The 18,149-nt window shown below is 48.1% G+C and overlaps 1 protein-coding gene across 3 annotated transcripts in view; it reads left to right on the top strand.

The window, feature by feature from the left end:
* The window catches only part of CREB3L1 (cAMP responsive element binding protein 3 like 1), a 41,514-nt gene that overhangs the window by 18,100 nt on the left and 5,265 nt on the right, over positions 1-18,149 (top strand). For 2 of the 3 annotated variants that reach the window (XM_042814006.1, XM_042814004.1), the window contains exons 2-9: positions 3,627-3,855; positions 8,509-8,669; positions 10,360-10,459; positions 11,405-11,565; positions 11,716-11,865; positions 12,641-12,699; positions 14,808-14,876; positions 17,126-17,225. In XM_042814006.1, the coding sequence (XP_042669940.1) occupies positions 3,627-3,855; positions 8,509-8,669; positions 10,360-10,459; positions 11,405-11,565; positions 11,716-11,865; positions 12,641-12,699; positions 14,808-14,876; positions 17,126-17,225 (1,029 nt within the window). The remainder of the gene's footprint in view (positions 1-3,626; positions 3,856-8,508; positions 8,670-10,359; positions 10,460-11,404; positions 11,566-11,715; positions 11,866-12,640; positions 12,700-14,807; positions 14,877-17,125; positions 17,226-18,149) is intronic. The other variant, XM_042814005.1, reaches the window with a different exon arrangement.

Raw genomic sequence — 18,149 nt, 5'->3', positions numbered from 1 at the left:
TGCTGTTAAAGAGAGAGTTTAGACCTTGGACAGTGCGTGAGGTGAAGAGTCTGCTCTGCTTGTGTATCTCCACACATCCCGCCATTCCCATCCAATACCTGTGGCACTCTTTCTTGGACCTTACGCTTAATGTGCTTCTAGTCTGCTGTGGTGTTGGGAAAAGTCTCTCCAAGGCCCAGCACATTCCTTTCATTCAGTGGCAGAACGTGCAGGCCTTTGGCTGTGTGTTTTGCAGCCTAGGTGGCAGGTACAGCACCTCCATTGGTGTATCAGCTCAAAGCCTCAAGGAGCACGTTTGGTTGGGTGATTAGCCTGCTTCTGTTATCACTCAGAATCTGGCAGCTCTTGGCTGTCATGCTCTGCTGTGATCCATGCAGCCCTGACACACCGTACCCTGGGACCTGCAGTTACCCAGAGCCTTCTCTCTCACATGTGTTAAGGAGAAGGCTGGCTGAAGCCTTCTCGGAGTTTTACCAGATAGGCATAGCTCTCCCACTAAGGCTGAGTGGCAGAATTTGCGTATTCTGGGCTGTTGGGGTTGATCTGGGCTAACTAACAGTGGTTCTGAAATGAACGCTGGGCTTTGCTTCACAGTTGTATCTGGACAAGAGGTAGTTTCTTGTTACCTCATGGCTGCATTACGGATATTGTTGCTAATCATTGTTACTAACTACATTGATACCTATCCTAAAGCTTACGCTAGCTGTTGGCATCAGGAAGGAATGAAGCCCATGAAAGAGGCCCAGCAGTCTCCTCAGGACTTGGTGGTTTAACTTCTTGCTTTTTCTCTTGTGGATTTAGGTGGCTACAAAGCCATGTCATTATTTGCTTTGCCCTTCCTTCTACTTTCCTTTGCCACTTGCTTTCTTCTCTGAATAAAAGCAGTCTCCAGCTCTGTGTGGATGCTCTTTCTGTCCAATCCCTGATGCCACCTTTGATAATACCACAGTTACTCCCAGTCTCATATGCTAGCTAGTCCTCAAGCACAGCTGCTTTCTCTCCACCATCCCACTCAGAGATGCTGGGCTGGTAAATGTATGGTTGATGAGAGATGAAAAGGTGCTACTTTATGTCTGTCTCTTGGGAGAGAATGGGCTCTGGTAGAGCTGAGCTCCTGCATCTCTGGAAACAGAGTGCTGCTTCTTCATCATCACTTTCGAGCAGGGAGATCCCCAGACAGCCTGTGTGGTGTCTAAAAGCAGAATCAGAAATATGCTATGGCATCTGCCAGTGTCAGTGCCTGTGTTAAAGCTGTGCTGACCAGCCCCGTGCACTCATTACTGACATCTGACCCAGAGGCATAGCTTCTCTTCCCTCCAGGTAGGCTTGTCCTGCAATGGGAAGACTGATGGCTGCCCAATAAATCCTTATTTTAAGCATGGGTGCTAAAAGTGAGTGGAACTATTGCATAACCACATCTTCTGCCTGGCTGTTTTCAGCCCCATCTTTGTTAATGCAAACTTGTGAAAGAAATTTGAAGCATGTGGCCATCATAGATGATTATTCCTGCAGCTGCCTATCCATTCCTGGTCCTCTTTGAGAGTCACATGTTCATTCTAGTTTATAAGGCTATGGCTGTACTTATAGCCATGACACGGGATGCCTGTGTGTTCTGGTGTTACACTGGCAGCCAAAACTCTGAATCCCTTTACTTTTCTATGATTGGTTACATTCTCATCCTTACCATAAGGCTATCATGTTCATATCCTGTTTGCTTGTGTTGTTTGGAGAAAGCAAGACAAAGAACAGCTGTTACACGAGCAGGCACTCTCTGGGGTTAATGCTCAGGACTCCAAACTCTCTTACCGCTCTGTGTTGTAGGACAGGACAAACATGGTTTTTCAGTGCTTTTTAGATAACCCAATTCCATCTGCTGGCTCAGCTCCCTCAGAAGAACAGTGCGGATGGGAAGAATTTGCTGTCACTCAATTCAAGTGCAGAAATGCTTCTAGGCAGCTTGAAAATGGCTGAGTAGCTGCCTCACCTACATCCTGTCAGCATGGGAACAAGAGGAGAAATCTTCATCCCAGACTTTCCTGGGAGGGCCTTCTCACTGGGAGAGAAACCTGGTGTCAGGTACAATGTAGGCAGCAGGGACTTTCCCCCATTTCCTACATGCTCTGTGGGCACTTGATTTTTAAATTGAGTGGCTGAGGGATGACACTGGAGGGTGAAGGGCACTGCAATGATAGAACCTACAGCAGCTTACTGTTTCCCTCCCCCACTTGGTGGGAAGTGTGAGTCTGCTCAGTTGGAGCCTACTTCATTCCCCAGCCTCACCCTATGCTCAGGCAGCCCAAGTAATGTTGACAGAATGATATTGTGCTCAGGTAAAGCAAATATACCTTCCTGTAGGAACAGGAACCTGCACAGTCCAGCATCCGGGGTCCTCTGGCCAACTCCTTCCTCAGTATTACAGGTGGGGAAAGAACTGCACTCACCCCCCCCCTCCTCTGGGAACTGGCTCTCCCACTGAAATTTTCACTGGCATTCATGCCTCTGCTCTAGGATCTGTGTGCTGTCTCCCACTCTCTTGTGTCCATACCCTTTACTCCTGGTATTTCAATATGCTGCTTTCAACGCTCTTCTGCCCACCCAGATGCTTTTACAGTCAGGCGGGTGGGGGCAGTCTGACTCGGCTGAGCTCTCCAGTTCATTTAAGTTACACAGTTCTGTCTGTGTAATATAGTCACTTGAATGTATCTGTCTTTTCTTTCCTCTCCATGAGCCAAAAGTGTCAATCTGCCAACGAATGGGATAATTTTTCAGCTGGTGTTTGGCAATCATTTTTCTCCCTGCTCAACCAGCGCTTTGTTGTAGCAAATGGAAAAGTTAGCAATCTGACTTCTGAATAGGAGGATATGCCTCAAAAGAAGCAGGTTCCTGTGGCATCAGGAGCCCAGCTCCCCAACTGCACCAGCCAGATTTACTGGCTGCTACTAGAATGATTAGTGGCATGATTGTTTGTTGTTAACAGCCCATCTGTAGTGTTTAAACTTCATCGGGGAGCAGAATTTCACAGTCATTATCTGGCTGGAGGACAGCTTCATATGGTCCACAGAGGGGCTGTGAAATCCCAGAGGAAATTAAATATAACAGGGGGCCTTCCTGTTATGTGGATCCAATTGATTTTTTTCTTTTTTCTCTGATAGAAATCAGCAGCTGGTTTGATGTTCTCTGGGGCATCAGAGCGCCTATTGCTGCTGGCAGAGATCATGAGAAAATGTCTGTCACCACAGGCAGGTGCTGGAGACTATGATTTTCTGCCACACTTATTTTTTGTCATCACAGCGATTTCTTGCCTTGTGCTCTGCTTGGCTAGGTGTCATAGTGATGATGCTGGGAAGCTGAAGATAGGTACCCACAGAGGAAGGAGGAGATGCGAGAACATAGAAGTTTCATGAGTGTTCACAGCGTAGATAAATAGGCAGAGAACCTATAAAGCACCTCGGCTTTTTCTATCTAAACTCCTGGTGCTTTTATCACACTGATGCAAGGAAGGGGCAGCAACTGCTCTTTCCCATCCAGAAAGTGCTTTTGCTGAGGTTTGGCTGTCAGCACAGCACAAGGCTCAGATTCCTCTTGGAGTTGACACTAATATTCTATCTCCCTTGGATTTTCCTCAGCATTTCTCCGAGAACCTGGATCACTTCTCCGACAACATGGAGGATTTCTCCAACGACCTCTTCAGCAGTTTCTTTGATGACCCAGTTCTGGCTGAAAAGAACCCGCTGCTGGACATGGACCTGGACCCACCCACTCCAGGCATCCAGGCAGAGCACAGCTACTCCCTCAGCGGAGACTCTGCTCCCCAGAGCCCCCTCATGCCTGTCAAGACTGAAGATAATGCTAACGGTGAGCACGAGACACGCACACTGCACAGTCAGACACATCTGGTAGCAGCGGCTCTGGCTGTCTTCCTCATATAAGGACAAACTGGCTAACCCTTGAGCTTGCGCTTGGCTAATCCAGGGAAGAATTTGATCTGCCATTGTTAAATGCAGCCCACATTTTTTCCTTCAGTTTGTGCTCTGACAATCACATTGCTCCTTTGCTGGGCTAGCTGTTATTTACGAGGATAATGGCTGTGGTTCTGTGTGCTGCCAGCTTCTGGCAAGCAATAGGCAAAAGTCATTTTAGGATCCTGCAAGCCTGGGTGTGGATGCCCTAGATCCAGGTCTGTTTTGGCATCCATCAACAGGGTTTTGGCTTGAATATAGGAAGCATGAGTCTCTGGCTGCAATCAGTGCTGGTACATGTGGAAAGCTAAGTGGCTTCTTTACCAGCAGATCTTTTAGCAGGAGACAGAAAGGAACAGTCATTTCAAAGTCTATTTTTAAAACAATTCATTTCAGGATAATTTATGATGGCTGGATATTTTTAGAGCAGTCCTTGCAGAGAGTCCTGTAATTTGCGGCACTGTGTGGGTGTCCCAACAGCTGATGGACAACCGGGCTGCCTGAAAAAGCAGTGGCACAGACTCAGTATACACAGAAGAAAGCCATTCCTTTAAGTGAGAGTGAGACTCAAGACAGAGGCTTCCCTATCATGGCCAGGAAGGATCCCAGCTCTGCGGTACAAAGGCAGAAGTGGAACTGGCCTTCACTGCCTCTTCGGTTCCTACAAAATTGCAGCCATTGCTACCATGTTCCCTAGGAGTCCCTTAGGAAAGTATTTGAGAGAGGATCCCGAGCAATTCAAGCCAAGCAAGCACTGTCTTAATATCAGAAAAGCTTTCCATCTGCACAATTCTTTGTTCCCACCTTTAACCCCAACATAGTCTTGGAGGGCACTCATTCCAAATAGTCAATCAGGCAACTAACAGAAAAGAAACCAGAGTAAGTGCATCGAAACGTGGTTATTCAGTCTCTGCAAATGAACACAAGGAGGGTGCGCCTTGGGAATGAGAGAAGCAAGAAGCATGAGTTGTGAAATGCAGTGAAATACTCCTTGAAGCCTGGATGCATGAAGATACCATAGAGACTCAGCTCTATGGCACCTGTCACTTCTCTGCATCTGGACATATCCCAGCTTCAGTTGCATTCTCTCCAAGGCGAGTCCATGAGTCTCCTGAATGCAGTGCAACATTCCTCCTTAGGCAGAGGCTGGTACAGTGTGAGCACATAAACCAGGAGAGGCTGAGATGGAATCTGGCGTTTGCTCTCTAAGAGTGCAGACAAGCTCTGTTCTGGGAGTAAGGTCTAATATTAGTGTGGCAAGTATAGGGGTATCTATGCCACAAGTCCTGCAGTGGAATAATTCAGGCCATCTTTCCAGGGCTATCTTGGCTTGTAGTGGGATGTGAGTCATGTTCTAGTGTAGCCCTGAGTCAGGTCCAGTATTTGTAACACTGTGCAGTCCTTTTGGCACAGCTCCATCCAGTCTCAGTCCTTTTAGACATTCACTAGAAATTAATTACCAGGAGTGGCTTTTCTTTAACATTAACCCAGAACTGCTTGGTCTGCAGAGTTCCTTAGGAACGCCTGGGCTCTGTCTAGGCGTTGGAGCTGACTGAGGCTTGCTGCTTATCAGCTTTCTCCCAGCTTTTCTGCAGATCTTCAGCACTTCCAAATCCTGCCCCTTCCCACATGGTTCCCACTAACACGAGTCAGCCAGGGCAAGCCTCTGGGTGCGTTGTGACCCTGTTTATCTGTGGAGTCTGCTTCCCAGATGGTTTGAACACAGACTGACTGTTTTAGTTCACAGTATGAGCCCTCCATTCTGGAGGCTGTGATTTGATGCCAGGAGCAAGGGGAGCCAGGATCATGCACAACAGTGGGTGCAAAACCAGCCTCAAGGCTAGTGATTGAATTCCTGTCCAAGTCCTACTTCCCTGTTGCTCTTTGACTTACCACCTCTCCAACCTAGAGCAGCTATGGACATCTCACAGCCATACTTCTTCCTATCAAGTACAGAGGACCCACAGCAGAGCATGAGATTCTTGGCATCCCTCAACATACAGTGGATTGTGCAGTATCTTACATAATGGACATACCTCTGAAATGTCCTCTAATGCAGCAAAACATGGATGTGTCCACACAAAAAGCTTCCTTCTCAGTCCATTACTGACCCTCTGATGGCTTCTGTGTTTGTGAGTCTGCAACCCAGCCATTCCCTAGATAAATCTCCAAGGGTGGGAAACAGAGCTGGGTCAGAACATAGACAGGAAATGGGAGGATGACATGTATAATTATTTGGGTGTCTGCTCCTCGGACTGTCTGGACTGACAGCTCTGGGGGCTGCTGTCTTTCTGAGTCAAGTCTTAATGGGGAAAACTGTTGGTGGTCTGCTCTCCCTTCCCCGATAACTGGCTTCAGCAACAGGCCTCTCAGATGGAGGATGTCTTGCGCTTCTGAGAAAAAGAGAGCATAGAGTTCTGCAGCAGGAAGAAAAGATGAGGAGAGTGAGGCCTAAAATCACACCAAAGGAACTTCAGATTAGCCAGTAGGCAAAAGATTCCTACTGTGGGAATAGAGAAACCCTGGAAGAGATTTAGTGGGGAATGCTGTGGACTGTTAATTGCTTTGCAGAGGAATGAGATTAAATTGTACAATCCTCTGCCAGGCCTGACACAAGTTATCTGAACTTGTCTAGAGTTGGGACACAGAACACTTCTCAAGATCTCTCACCTCTGTAACAGGCTGTGGTCAGACAGAAGAAGTTAGTCCAAGTTCTCTGTATGCAAATTCTTGTGGCTAACACCTTGCCTCCAACCATAAGAAGGGGCATACCAGGGGCAACTGGGACTTCGTTACCAGATGTGGGTTTGGTGTCCTTCACAGGTCACTGAAAATGCAATTCAGTCTGTCTGCTCAGCAGCCTCTTAATTCTCACAACGCTGCAGTGCACCACTGCCTGAGACGCTCCTTGATGATGCTGGCCCTGCGACATTATGGAAGCTCTAGGAAGTGATCCAGCAGCTCTGGGAGGAGCACGCTGAGCTGGTATACGCATGGAGTAGCCACAGCATCTTGTGTCTGTACTTGAAGATTTCCAGCCACACAGAGAGCTGGAAAGAATGGGCCCCAGCTAGAAAGACTTCTCCAGGCAGCGAAGTAAGGGATGCCAAGCCAAAGACAGGAAGACATACCACAGGCAAAGCTGATGTAATTTCTGCTCAAGCTTTGAGACAACTGTGTCTCAGGGTTCCACCCTTTCTTCTCCTGTGGGCAACAAAACCTGAGTTGGGCAAAGATGACTTTACGGTACCTTTAACTTTGGTTCACATGGCAGCTCCATCATGACAAATTGCTCTGTCATGCTCTTCTTTGCACAGACGTTTTTTGGAGCTAAGAAGGACCTTCCTCCTCTCCTGCCAGGACATCTTCTGGACTGAGGCTGCACTACAGTGCTGCTTTGGGCAGCAAACAGCTGGGCAACCCCCCTGGCTGTGGGAGCAGTATGTGCAGACAGAGATGTGCAGGGGCTGGAGAGTGAGCCTGAATGTTGCCTTACGTCAAGCCAACTGGGGCACTGTCTGGTGACATACTTAGAAATAGTCTGTCCTTTGTCAAGATAAATGAGTTTCTGTTTGTCAGATAAAAAGGGGAAGGGATGAGGATTAGAGTGGAGGATGCAGGCTCCAGGCCAGCGTGGAGTAACTTTTTGGCAGTCTGAAGTATTTGAAGAGCAATAAAGGGACCAAAGCTTCAGAACAGTGCCCAGGCCACTTTTCTGCCGGGCAACTTTTTCCACCCATGTGAGTTGTACCACTCCTGGTATCTCTGCTTCCAGTGGCGAGCCTGGCTTACACCACATGCACGGTACAGAGCAGGCAGGGTCCAAGATCGCATCCCCACACATCTCCATTCAGTGTTCTTCAGTGCTGCTGCTCCTGCCACTGCCAGCAATGGCAGCTTGGCACAGCAGCTCACAGCAGCCCCCAAGCAATGCAGAGCAGCAGAGGTAAGACTGAGGACAGCAGCCCCACAAGAGAGTGCCACACCGGGCTTCTTCCCATCATCTCCTCTTGTCCTGTGGCCAAGCCACAGTGGTACACGATGCAGCATCAGCAGGAGGCCAGAGTGCATGGATGGACCCCCCAGCAGCCTCTCTTTGCCTTTGTGCTCTCCAGCTCTCTAGCACAGAGGCAGTGCTATTCTTGGTAAAACACCTGGCAGCTCTGTGATGCTGGCCATGTTGCCTGAGAAGCCAAGCCCAGCATCCTCCTTACACTGAGTTCTAAGTATAAATAAACTCCAGAGAATGAGACCGAGACATCAGTGAGGGAAGAAACCCCGCAGCTGTCTTTGAGCACATCGGCTGCATAGGGAGAGCAGAGCAGAGCAGAGACACGATCCCTCTAGCTCGGTCCTGTCTCCGCTCTCCGCACACTGGGGGTTTGTTCCCTTTTGTTCCCTCTGTTGTGGGCCTGCACATGCTTGTGTGGTGACAGTGCTAAACTTGGAAAGGCAGCCTCCCCAGATGGGGGGAAGCTGTCTGCATGGATTATTTTTTTTTTTGTCCTGTTCTTACTAGAGTTTGACTCTCACGTTGTACATGTTTCAGAGCTGGAGAATGGAGTGTGGTCTCTGGGGCCCAAGCTCTGCTCCATCATGGTGAAGCAGGAACAGAACCTGGCTCTAGACCCGCCTGAGTCCCAGCTGGCTGCCAGCTCCAGACCTGTGCTGAACCTCAACCCTCTGCAGAGACTGCCAGTCCCCGAGGAGGTGAGCCCATTGAAGGTCCATTGGGAACTTGGGCTCTCACACAGTGGCACTCCTGTGATGTGGACCCAGCTGTGTGACTGCAGGGTCCTGCTAGGTGATTAAGCTGCCGGCTGGACAGAAGAAGCCCGAATATTGCATCCTTTATCATTCCCCTCTTGAAATAGCAGTCAGAGCAGCACCAAACCTTAGGCTAGCTAGAATTGCCTTCTTGATTCCTGCAGTGAAGCTGCAGGATAGCTTATCCTTCCAGAGAAAGTGATGGAAGGAAGGTTTTCTCTGGCACAGGAGGTTTTACAATCTGGGTTAAATACAAGCATATTTTCTTGGCACAAAACCCAAAGGCTTTTAAGCTTGCACATGCTGGAGGCCTCTCACGCCCAATCTGCCAGTATTTTTGTAGCCACTCTTTTGCTTATTTTCATTGACTTAGGATTACATTTTTCTCAGAGAACAGTGTCAGTTAATGCTATGCCAATGAGCCAATTACTCTTGAGTATAGACTACTGCCCTGCCACTATCTTTTTCACGGCCTTGGCCTTATCGTATGGCCTTTCACTTTTTTCAGTTGCTTACTGGAAATGGAAGCCCTAGTCCAGCTCCTCCTTTGCATTTTCCTATGAGGCAATGGGAACTATTATTTCTAAGGAACAGGAGGCCAAGTCTATTGGTCATATCTAAGTTCTTAAAAAGTCTGTTTGTCTGAAGAGGCTCAGTTATACCACTAGTATGTGGGAGGGAGCTGGGGGCTCTGTTTGGCTGTCTCTGAGCCCAGCTTTGTTGGAGAGGAAGGTTCGAACACAGATCTCAGTTATCTTGTAGCAGCTCAGTAGATAACAGGAGAGCCACCCTGGGGTTCAGTTCCTTCATTCACTCATGCTGAGCATCTTCCCACTTAAACAGCCATCCAAAACAAATGGGTACTTCCAGCCAAAACTGTGCACAAACTTCCTCTACTGTTTACAAAGCTTGAACTTGCTGTGCCCTCGAAGCTCTGCTGTGTGTGCTCAGCAGCTATACCATGGTGCTCTCTCAGCTGTGTTTACAGTCTGGAGGAGTTTGCAATGTGTCTGTTCAGTGTAAAAACTCCCCCAGCCTGTGGTGGCCTGGGGGCTGGTAAGCCAGGGAGCTGAGGGGCAGCACGGCCCAGATGGAAGAAAAGTACTCTTTATTTAACTCCCAATCCTCTCCAATTGGAAACAGCTGCCCAGTGGTCCTGCTGAAAATCATGTGAGCAGGATGGGGTTTTGTTCTGTTTTCTTTTTCTGCACAATATCTATGCTCCCATTTCTAATGAAGACAGATCAAAGGGGCCCTTCCCATGGTAACACAGAGGTTGGTTTAAGTTGCATTGTCTGTGTTTAGCAAGGGAAGAAATGCCAAGGATGAAAGTCCAAAGTACCTTTTGGAGGTACTCAGGACACTGCTTGGCAGTATACCCATCTGCCACTGCTGATTCTCCTGCAAACATGGGATTCTCCTGCAAACGCTGCCTGCCCAGCAGCACAAACTTCAGGAGGCTACGTTTGAACTCCTGGTTGTTGCTGTGTGTGGTGAGAGGCTGTCTGGGGACAGAGCTGTGATATGGGGTGGAACACAGAGTGGTGAGCAGGGGCTGTGAACAGATCTGGTGGGAGCACTCTGGGCAGGGGAAGGGACAGCATCCAAAAACTCTTTCTGCTTCTTTTCACAGACTCCCATTGAAATGACTCCAGCTCCTGTGATCAAAGCTGAACCCAAAGAGGTGAACCAGTTTCTAAATGTACCTGCAGGCAAGAAGACAGAATTTGCTGGTAAACATACATCCTTCTAAATTACTCAGATATAGATCATTATTATTTCCATCATTACTTGAGAGCAGAGCCATATATATGAGATAGTACTGGGGTACAGACCAATAGATGTGGGGGGCATTGTAAATTTTCAACTCAGATCAGCATCTGGACCAACAGCCACACACATAACTGCTCAGACAGGGACTCCCTGGCAAAACAGGCAACCACAGAGTTGGAGATATGCAAGAGTGCCTTTAAAGTCCTCAGAGGGACTGTAGCGTTATCCAAAAACAACCATTTGAAAGTCAGGAAGTTCAGGATCCAGTTTAATTTGAAAAAAACCCAAGTATATGAAAATCCTCGATACACAAATGAAAGCTCTATGGCAACTTCCACTTTGCCTCAGAGAAACACTTCTTAGTCAAATTCTCACCTCCATTAAGGTCCCCAGGGCTCTCCAGTGCAAAGTGGGGACAGTTCTAAGGTGCTTGGCAGCCTGCTGAGTAACCAGAGTCGCATTTGAACAAGTGTGCTGTCAGGTGTGCGAGCCCTGTGGTGCTTTTGGAAGAGCTCGTCTACAGAACACGTGAGCAGGTTATGGAACAAAACATCATGTACTCCATTTTGGTTGACACCTGGTAACGTTAATGCTTTGTAAATACCACCAGTGTTTTGGCAAACCCCCTGCCAGTTCTCTGATTCCTGCAGTTCCTAGTTTAGCACATTTGAGGTCAGTCTCACCTCTGTCTTGGGCAAAGCTCAGTCCAGCCTTGTTCTTATACATACCCCATCTTATGAGATTTATTGCTTTCTTCTTTCAGTCCTGTTTTAAGGCAGTGCCTTTTCCTATTGCTACTTGGCATCTGTATGGGTGCCAATGTCCCATCTGTATGGGTGCCAATTGCTGTATGGCATCTGTAAGGCTGACATGACAGCCATTGACTTGATATCCTTGTTTCTCAGTAGATGACCTGGTGCAGATGCCTCCAACTCCGCCCAGCAGCCATGGCAGTGACAGTGATGGGTCCCAGAGCCCTCGGTCCCTGCCTCCCTCCAGCCCAGCCCGACCTGCTGCTCGTTCTTCTACTGCCATCTCCTCCTCACCTCTCCTCACAGCACCACACGTAAGGAAGAAACAGGATGTCATAGCGATGCAGGGCTTCTTGGTGCTCAGAGGGGACTGGAAGCTTTCTGACGCTTGTAGAGTGGATTTGGTTGTTGTTGGGGAATAGGACTCCTTGCTGTTGCTGACAGCTGCTTTCTGTGTGTTTCAGAAATTACAAGGGACCTCTGGCCCGCTGCTCTTGACTGAAGAGGAGAAACGCACCTTGATTGCTGAGGGTTACCCCATTCCTACCAAGCTGCCCCTCACCAAAGCAGAGGAGAAAGCACTGAAGAGGGTCAGAAGAAAAATAAAGAACAAGGTGACTGCAAAAAACCGAAACCTTGCAGTTCCCATGATTCCAGAGCCTCACCTGACCAGCACTGTAGTTATCCTTGCAGTGCAGCTCAGAAGAGGTGGGATCCTGCCTTTGATGCACTGGCACAAGCCTTCCAGCCCACAGTGGTGCTGCGGATCATCTGTGTGCATTCTGTGCATGCAGCTATAGCTGGAGAGTGTGGCTTCTAGCCCATCTCCTGTGAGCGCGTGGCCTGTGATGGGGCCCACAAATTAAAGCATCAAACCAACCGTCCTGGTCAGGTGTCACTGTGGGGGCGGGGAAACAAGAACTACAGCATGGTGTAGGACGAGTGGTGCACAGAGCTCGTTAGCCAGGCAGAAGCTATCAGACTTTAGACCGATTGGAAAGCATCTTGTGGGAGAAATAATGAGACCCTGAATTAGTCACCCAGTGACTCAGAAGTGGTCTGGGGCAGAATCTGCCCAGATGGCCACAGCATGTACTGTGTGAGTCAGAGGAGTTCAGAGCAACCCAAAAGATGCTCTCAGCAGCAAGGGGGGTCAGGCACACTGCAACAAATATTTGTGGTCTATAGGCCAAATAAGTCTGCATGTCTGCAGCATCCATTCCTCCCAGTTTTGGCCTGAAGTCCAGTAGGAATGGCAGACTGGAAGGTGACTTCCCCATTTACCTGAGGGTGCTGTGTGTGCAGAGAGCGGACAAGGCGAGGGGGCCACAGAGACACGTCTAGATGCTTATGGTACTGACTGCTCTCTGATGGCTGCCCCTCTCACAGATCTCTGCTCAGGAGAGTCGCAGAAAGAAGAAAGAATATGTGGAATGCCTAGAAAAAAAGTAAGTTTCTTCTTCTCTGTCCTACCTTTGACAAAGGAGTCCTGTCCTCTCACAGTCCCTCTTTTTAGTGCTTTTGACTCTGATAGCCCATCTGATCCCTTATATATGTCATTATTCTTCCCCACAGCACCTGAGCTCAAATGTGACTGAACCAGGGTCAGGGGTCTCTCCTATTACTTTCATTATGGTATAAGGATGGTCACATGTGCTCTAGCCAGCAGTGACACCATGGTCAGCTGGCACTTTAAACCTCTCCTAACCAAGATGGTGAAGTTAAAATGCCAGAGGAGTATGAGGTATTTCCATTGTGTCCCTATGAGACTCGGTACCCACCCCTGCCCTGAGGTGACCTATTTGACAGTGGGAAGTATTCAGCAGTCACTGGGCTTGCAGTGGGACTGTAAAAAAAGAAGCATATTTTCAACTCAGAAAACTACTGACTTGCTCAAAAAGTACAATTCCTTGCAAGACTGGCTGCACAGAAGTTTGGTTTGGGATCTTGCCCCTACTCCCCTCCCTCCTAGAAATCCTCTTGCAGGATGGAGAATGCTCTAGAAATCTAGTGTTTCCATCTGCTTAGTTTGGCTGGTCCTCTGCAGAACACAGGCCATTTTGGCTGCCCACAAGGTGGGATTTGGGATAAGAGTCACATTTCCCCACTAGAATTGCTCCTATTCTGTCAATCCCATAAGGAGTATGTCCTCCTAGGGTACTGAATAAAGCTTTTCCCCTTCTCCCCATGAAGAGAACACACAAGCATTTGATAACAAGGAAAACCTTGCACCATTATTAACCACACCCTTTTCCTTTCCCTACCCATCCCCCTTTTTGTACATAGGCTTTGTTTTTCTCCTAATAACCCTCAGATCCTGAATATGTGAAGGGTGTAAACCCAAGGTGACATCACATAACAGTGGCATATGTCAAAGAGGGTTGAAAATAACTCCTGAAGTTCTGATCCTGTGGTCCTCTCTGTACCAGCATTCCCAGCGGGCATTCCAGGCAAAGCAAAATGCTGGGATCCAGCTGCAAGCTCACATTTCTGTTTAAATACCATCTTTTTCCCTGTTATTAACACCACCTGAGATCAGAAAAATGGAAAAAAAATCCCCCAAACCCAACCTTAATTAACTCTTCCTGCTGCTGCTGTTTGTTTATCTTGTCTAAGTGTGCAGAAATGCTAAATGAAAACAGATGACTCAAGGCCCCTCCAAATTCTCATGCCCTTTCACAAGCAGTGCCTCAGTGCTCATGCACGAGTCCAGGCACTGCAGCACGTCACCTCCAGTTAGTGTCCCACATGGACACCCACATCCCTCAGGATGGGGCTGGGGAGGTGCTGCCTTTGCTCAAGTAGCAATCAATCTGTGCTGGGGTCTCTTCCCCAGACGTGTATGTACTCAGTGCTTTGTTACGCTAGTGCATTGCTGGGACAGATGGCTTTCAAGCAATGCCAGGTTTAAATGTGAACCAAAAGGAACATTTGATCATTTTTTTTTATAATTTTTTTTTTTTTTTTTTTCATCTATCAAGTCTTTGGTCAGCTTGGCTTTCTGCATGAGCTGATTTGTCAACATCTGTGCTTGGGCCCTTCACCATTCAGCACCATACTTTTGCTGCAAGCCCGGTTTTTGCACGGAACGCCTGGTTTGGAGGTAGCGCTGGAAAGCCCAGCATCACCAGGCTGTGTCCCTGCCCTGGAGATACTCCCTCCCCTTCGCCTGTCCCGAACACAACGCTGCGCCTTTCCTCTCCGGAGCACTGGGAGCAGCCTGCAGGTTCTCTGCTGCCCTCAAGTGCCCACAATAAGAGCTGGCCCAGCATTTGTGCAGAGCTGCCTGGTTCCTGCTGCGAGGCTCCCAGCCTGGCAGATTTTTGGTCCCAGTGGAAGAGGTGTGAGAATGTATACCTCCGATGCCCCCTCCCCCTCCGCTCCTTTGGCATGCTTTTTAGGGGGGTTGGAGATGACGGAACATTTGGCTCCAGGACCACATGTGGAGGCAATGGATGTGGCCGTTGAGCCTGAGCCTTCTCAGTGCAAGAGAGGCAGGGACTGCTTCCTCTGTCCCACCTGTGTAGCTAACTGGTCATGGGTCTTATTCCCACAGGGTGGAGACATACACGACAGAAAACAATGAACTCTGGAAAAAAGTGGAGACCTTAGAAAGTGCAAATAGGTAAGGGGAATTAAACTTGACCTCTCTGTGGGCTGTGCAATGGAAGGGAGACTGAGGGAGCACTGGGGCAGGAGGGCAAGAAGTCAGCCCCCAACTCCTGGTGAGGTGGGTGCGCTCGATGAGGCACTGGTCTGGGGCCCATGGCAGCAGCAAGGCAGCTGGGTTTGCTTAGTGAGTCTGGAATGTTTGTGTTGGGACGGCCAGGCCACGCCGCAGCAAAAGGAGGGAGGGAAAGAAGGAGTTCTCTCCCATCTCTTCCTTCTTCTCCTTGCAGCCCTTTGGGCTCACTGTTCTTTCTTGTAGCCCTCCAGGGGTCTGACTGTCTCCAGGGCAGGTGATTTGAGGGAGGCGCCCCACAGCAGGCCCTCTAACCCACTCCTTCTGTTCTTGGGCTCTTTAGAAGCCCTGGACTTTATGCAGCTGTTTCAGATTTCTGTTGAGAAACAGCCGAACAGACTAGATGGGAAATCTGTTTCCTCTAGTAAAGGCAGAGATCCCAACTCCCACCTTATCCAGGGCAACTCCTTGTGGTGTGGTATTGGTGGAACTGTGCAGCTCAGCCCACAGCCCTTGTTTGCCCTGCCTTGCCCACTTGAACAGCTAGGCTAGAGGAACTCCCTGCAAGCCTGGAGGATCCACTCCCATCTGCTGCTGCTCCTGCTGCCTGCCTGAGAGGAACAAGATGCTCCTGCAGCCCTAGAAACAGGCCCTGGCTCCTTCCTTCAAGTCTCTGGTGAACACTTGTGCTTATAATATGCAGAGGCAGTCAAGAGATCAAGCAGATAAGAAAGACTCATGCCCTTGCTGTGGGGATGAGCAGCCAGAGGAGAGCCCAGCCTTGACTGCTCATACTAGGTACAGTTAGGTATAAGCAAGGACAAGGCCAGTGAGAGGAAAGTTCATTTTTGCAGCCCTGTTTGCTGCCGCTTTAGCATACAGGGCTGTGAAGCACTCCTTGAGGCTCTGCCATTCTCTTCTCATCCATAACAGCAGAGCCATGCCCCCAGCTTCATGCCAGCCACTGCTGCTTGGACTGGGGAACCAAGGTGTGCCATCTGCTGGTGATACTGCTGCCTGGCACAGCTAGCCACAGGTTGATGCCTAACCTCCCTGGGAACACAGGCAGCCCTTGGCGTTGAAAAGGCACGAGCCCCATCCTACAAAATCAGAAGATTGGCCTAAAAGCTGGGGATTATTATTATTATTATTATTATTGTTATTTTTTCCTTCCTCAGAAAACACACTGTTCTTTCTAATTGGGCTTGATTTTCAGTCACTGCCAGGGGGATGCTCTGTGCCTCTTTCCACATGTACAAGGAGCAGAGGAGAATTTGAAATGAGATAAAACTGGGATTCTCCTGCAACCTCCTGGCTCCAGGACTTAGTATTTTATAAAAGTTCATACATATTTATGTGAAACAGCCAGCTATCCCAAGGGGAAATACTCAGTAATCCATATTTGGAGCCCTTACTAACTGCGTGCTCTGCAGTTAGGCTCCTAAGATTTCTTCATCAGCCCAGTGAAGATTATGGTGGCTCTTCATACCACACCTACCTCTGTTCTGTGTTTGTGTATGCTGATGCCTGCATTCAGTTAAACAGGGCAGAGATACCTCAATACATGTTCCTATTGGAGCAGCCAGTGAATGAAGTAAGCACTGAACTCTACATTTGGCTTTGCCCACATCCCTCTGCAGAGTTTGACAAAACTGAAGAAGCTGGAGGGAATCAAAACTGGTTTGTGTTTCTCTCTCCACCATACGGTTCAGGACACAGGCTGAGCTGCAGAGCACGTTTCTCTGAGTGAAATGGGAAGAGACAGGCCTCTTCTCAATGTCTGAGAAGGCTACAGCAGTCAGCCTCCAAACCAGAGCTTGATTCTCATGGTAGCCCAGCTCCACAAGGCTTTGAGATGACCGGGTGAAGCCCTGACTGAATGTGATGTTTATAACTGAGGGCAGTTACAGTGAAAATTGTGTTGGATCTACCCATGAACAGAGGGTTCTCCAACCTTATGGCACCTTGGGGCATTCCTCCCTCAGTTCCTGCAACACTTCATATCTCAACCCCTTTTTTGTTTTGTGCCTGCCTGGTTGAATAACTTGGGTAAGCTATAGCAATGAGGAGAGATTTGTTTTTACAATAAAGGAAAATCAGGCTAAATTATGAGAGGGGTAGTGGGAGCTTTCCATCATTCACTAGATGTTGCCTCTTTATCAAATTCTGATTTGGGTTGTTTCCTGTCCCAGGACTCTGCTTCAGCAGTTACAGAAGCTGCAGGCTCTGGTAGCTGGGAAAGTCTCCAGACCTTACAAAATGGCTTCCACTCAGACCGGGACCTGCCTAATGGTATGAGTGTCATTTCCATCATTCCATTTTGCCATGCTCCCCAGACAGCTTCATCAATCTCTGTTCCTGCCCTCTTTCATACTCTGTTGCCAGTATACTTGCTTTCTCCTCATGTGTTAACAGTACCAGAACTGGACCATGTCATATACACATCAGTAGTGTCAGTTCTTTATGCAACAATATAAGAATAATCCCTGTGTTTTCACTATTTTATTATTTTGTGCCAAACATACTTTGTTTGCTCTTCATTATCTATTGGACATTCAGTAAAAAAAAAAAAAAAAAAAAAAAAGGTCTTAAAAAAAATCATACAATAATGGATATAGTTTTTTTTTTTTTTTTTTTTTTGCTGAGTCTGTAGTCTTAACATTTAACTTAGCAGGGTGGACAAATTTCTTCAGCATTCCTACCATTGAGCATTGCCTTCTACCTATCAGCAAGAAATGACATCTGCTCTTGCTATGCCTGTACATCAGACATCGTTAAATCCAGCTAGAATCTTTCTAATTTGCACTTCAGCTAACCAGAGTTTTTTGGGGTCATCTGTTGGTTTTGATAATCCATTTGCCTTTCATATCTCATAGTGAGGGGTCATACTTAAGCAATCTTGACTTCACTGTGGTGCTGTATGACATGCCAGTGGGCGGCCTAAGTGGAGTCATGCTTATTTTTCATCCCCTTTTTTTTTTGGCCAGGAAAGAGCACTCTGATCCATGATAAAAAACACAACCTCCAACCCTGGGATCTCTTTGGAGGATTGTCATAGTATGAATCTGTCAGTTATCAAATTATCCGTATGTGGTTATCGCTTCTATACCATTAACAACCATGAAACACAGATGAAGAGGTGTTTGCCCCATTTTCTCAGAGTACTGTTTCCTGAGAAGTTTTTTCACCCCCCCCTCTTCTTTCAGTTTCTCCTTT

This window comes from Centrocercus urophasianus, unplaced genomic scaffold (genome assembly GCF_019232065.1).
Source record: "Centrocercus urophasianus isolate 14NV4802_14NV808 unplaced genomic scaffold, USGS_Curo_1.0 seq_14, whole genome shotgun sequence".
NCBI classification, from domain to species: domain Eukaryota; kingdom Metazoa; phylum Chordata; class Aves; order Galliformes; family Phasianidae; genus Centrocercus; species Centrocercus urophasianus.
Note: the sequence above shows the minus strand (reverse complement) of the source record. Positions and strands in the feature narration are given on the sequence as shown.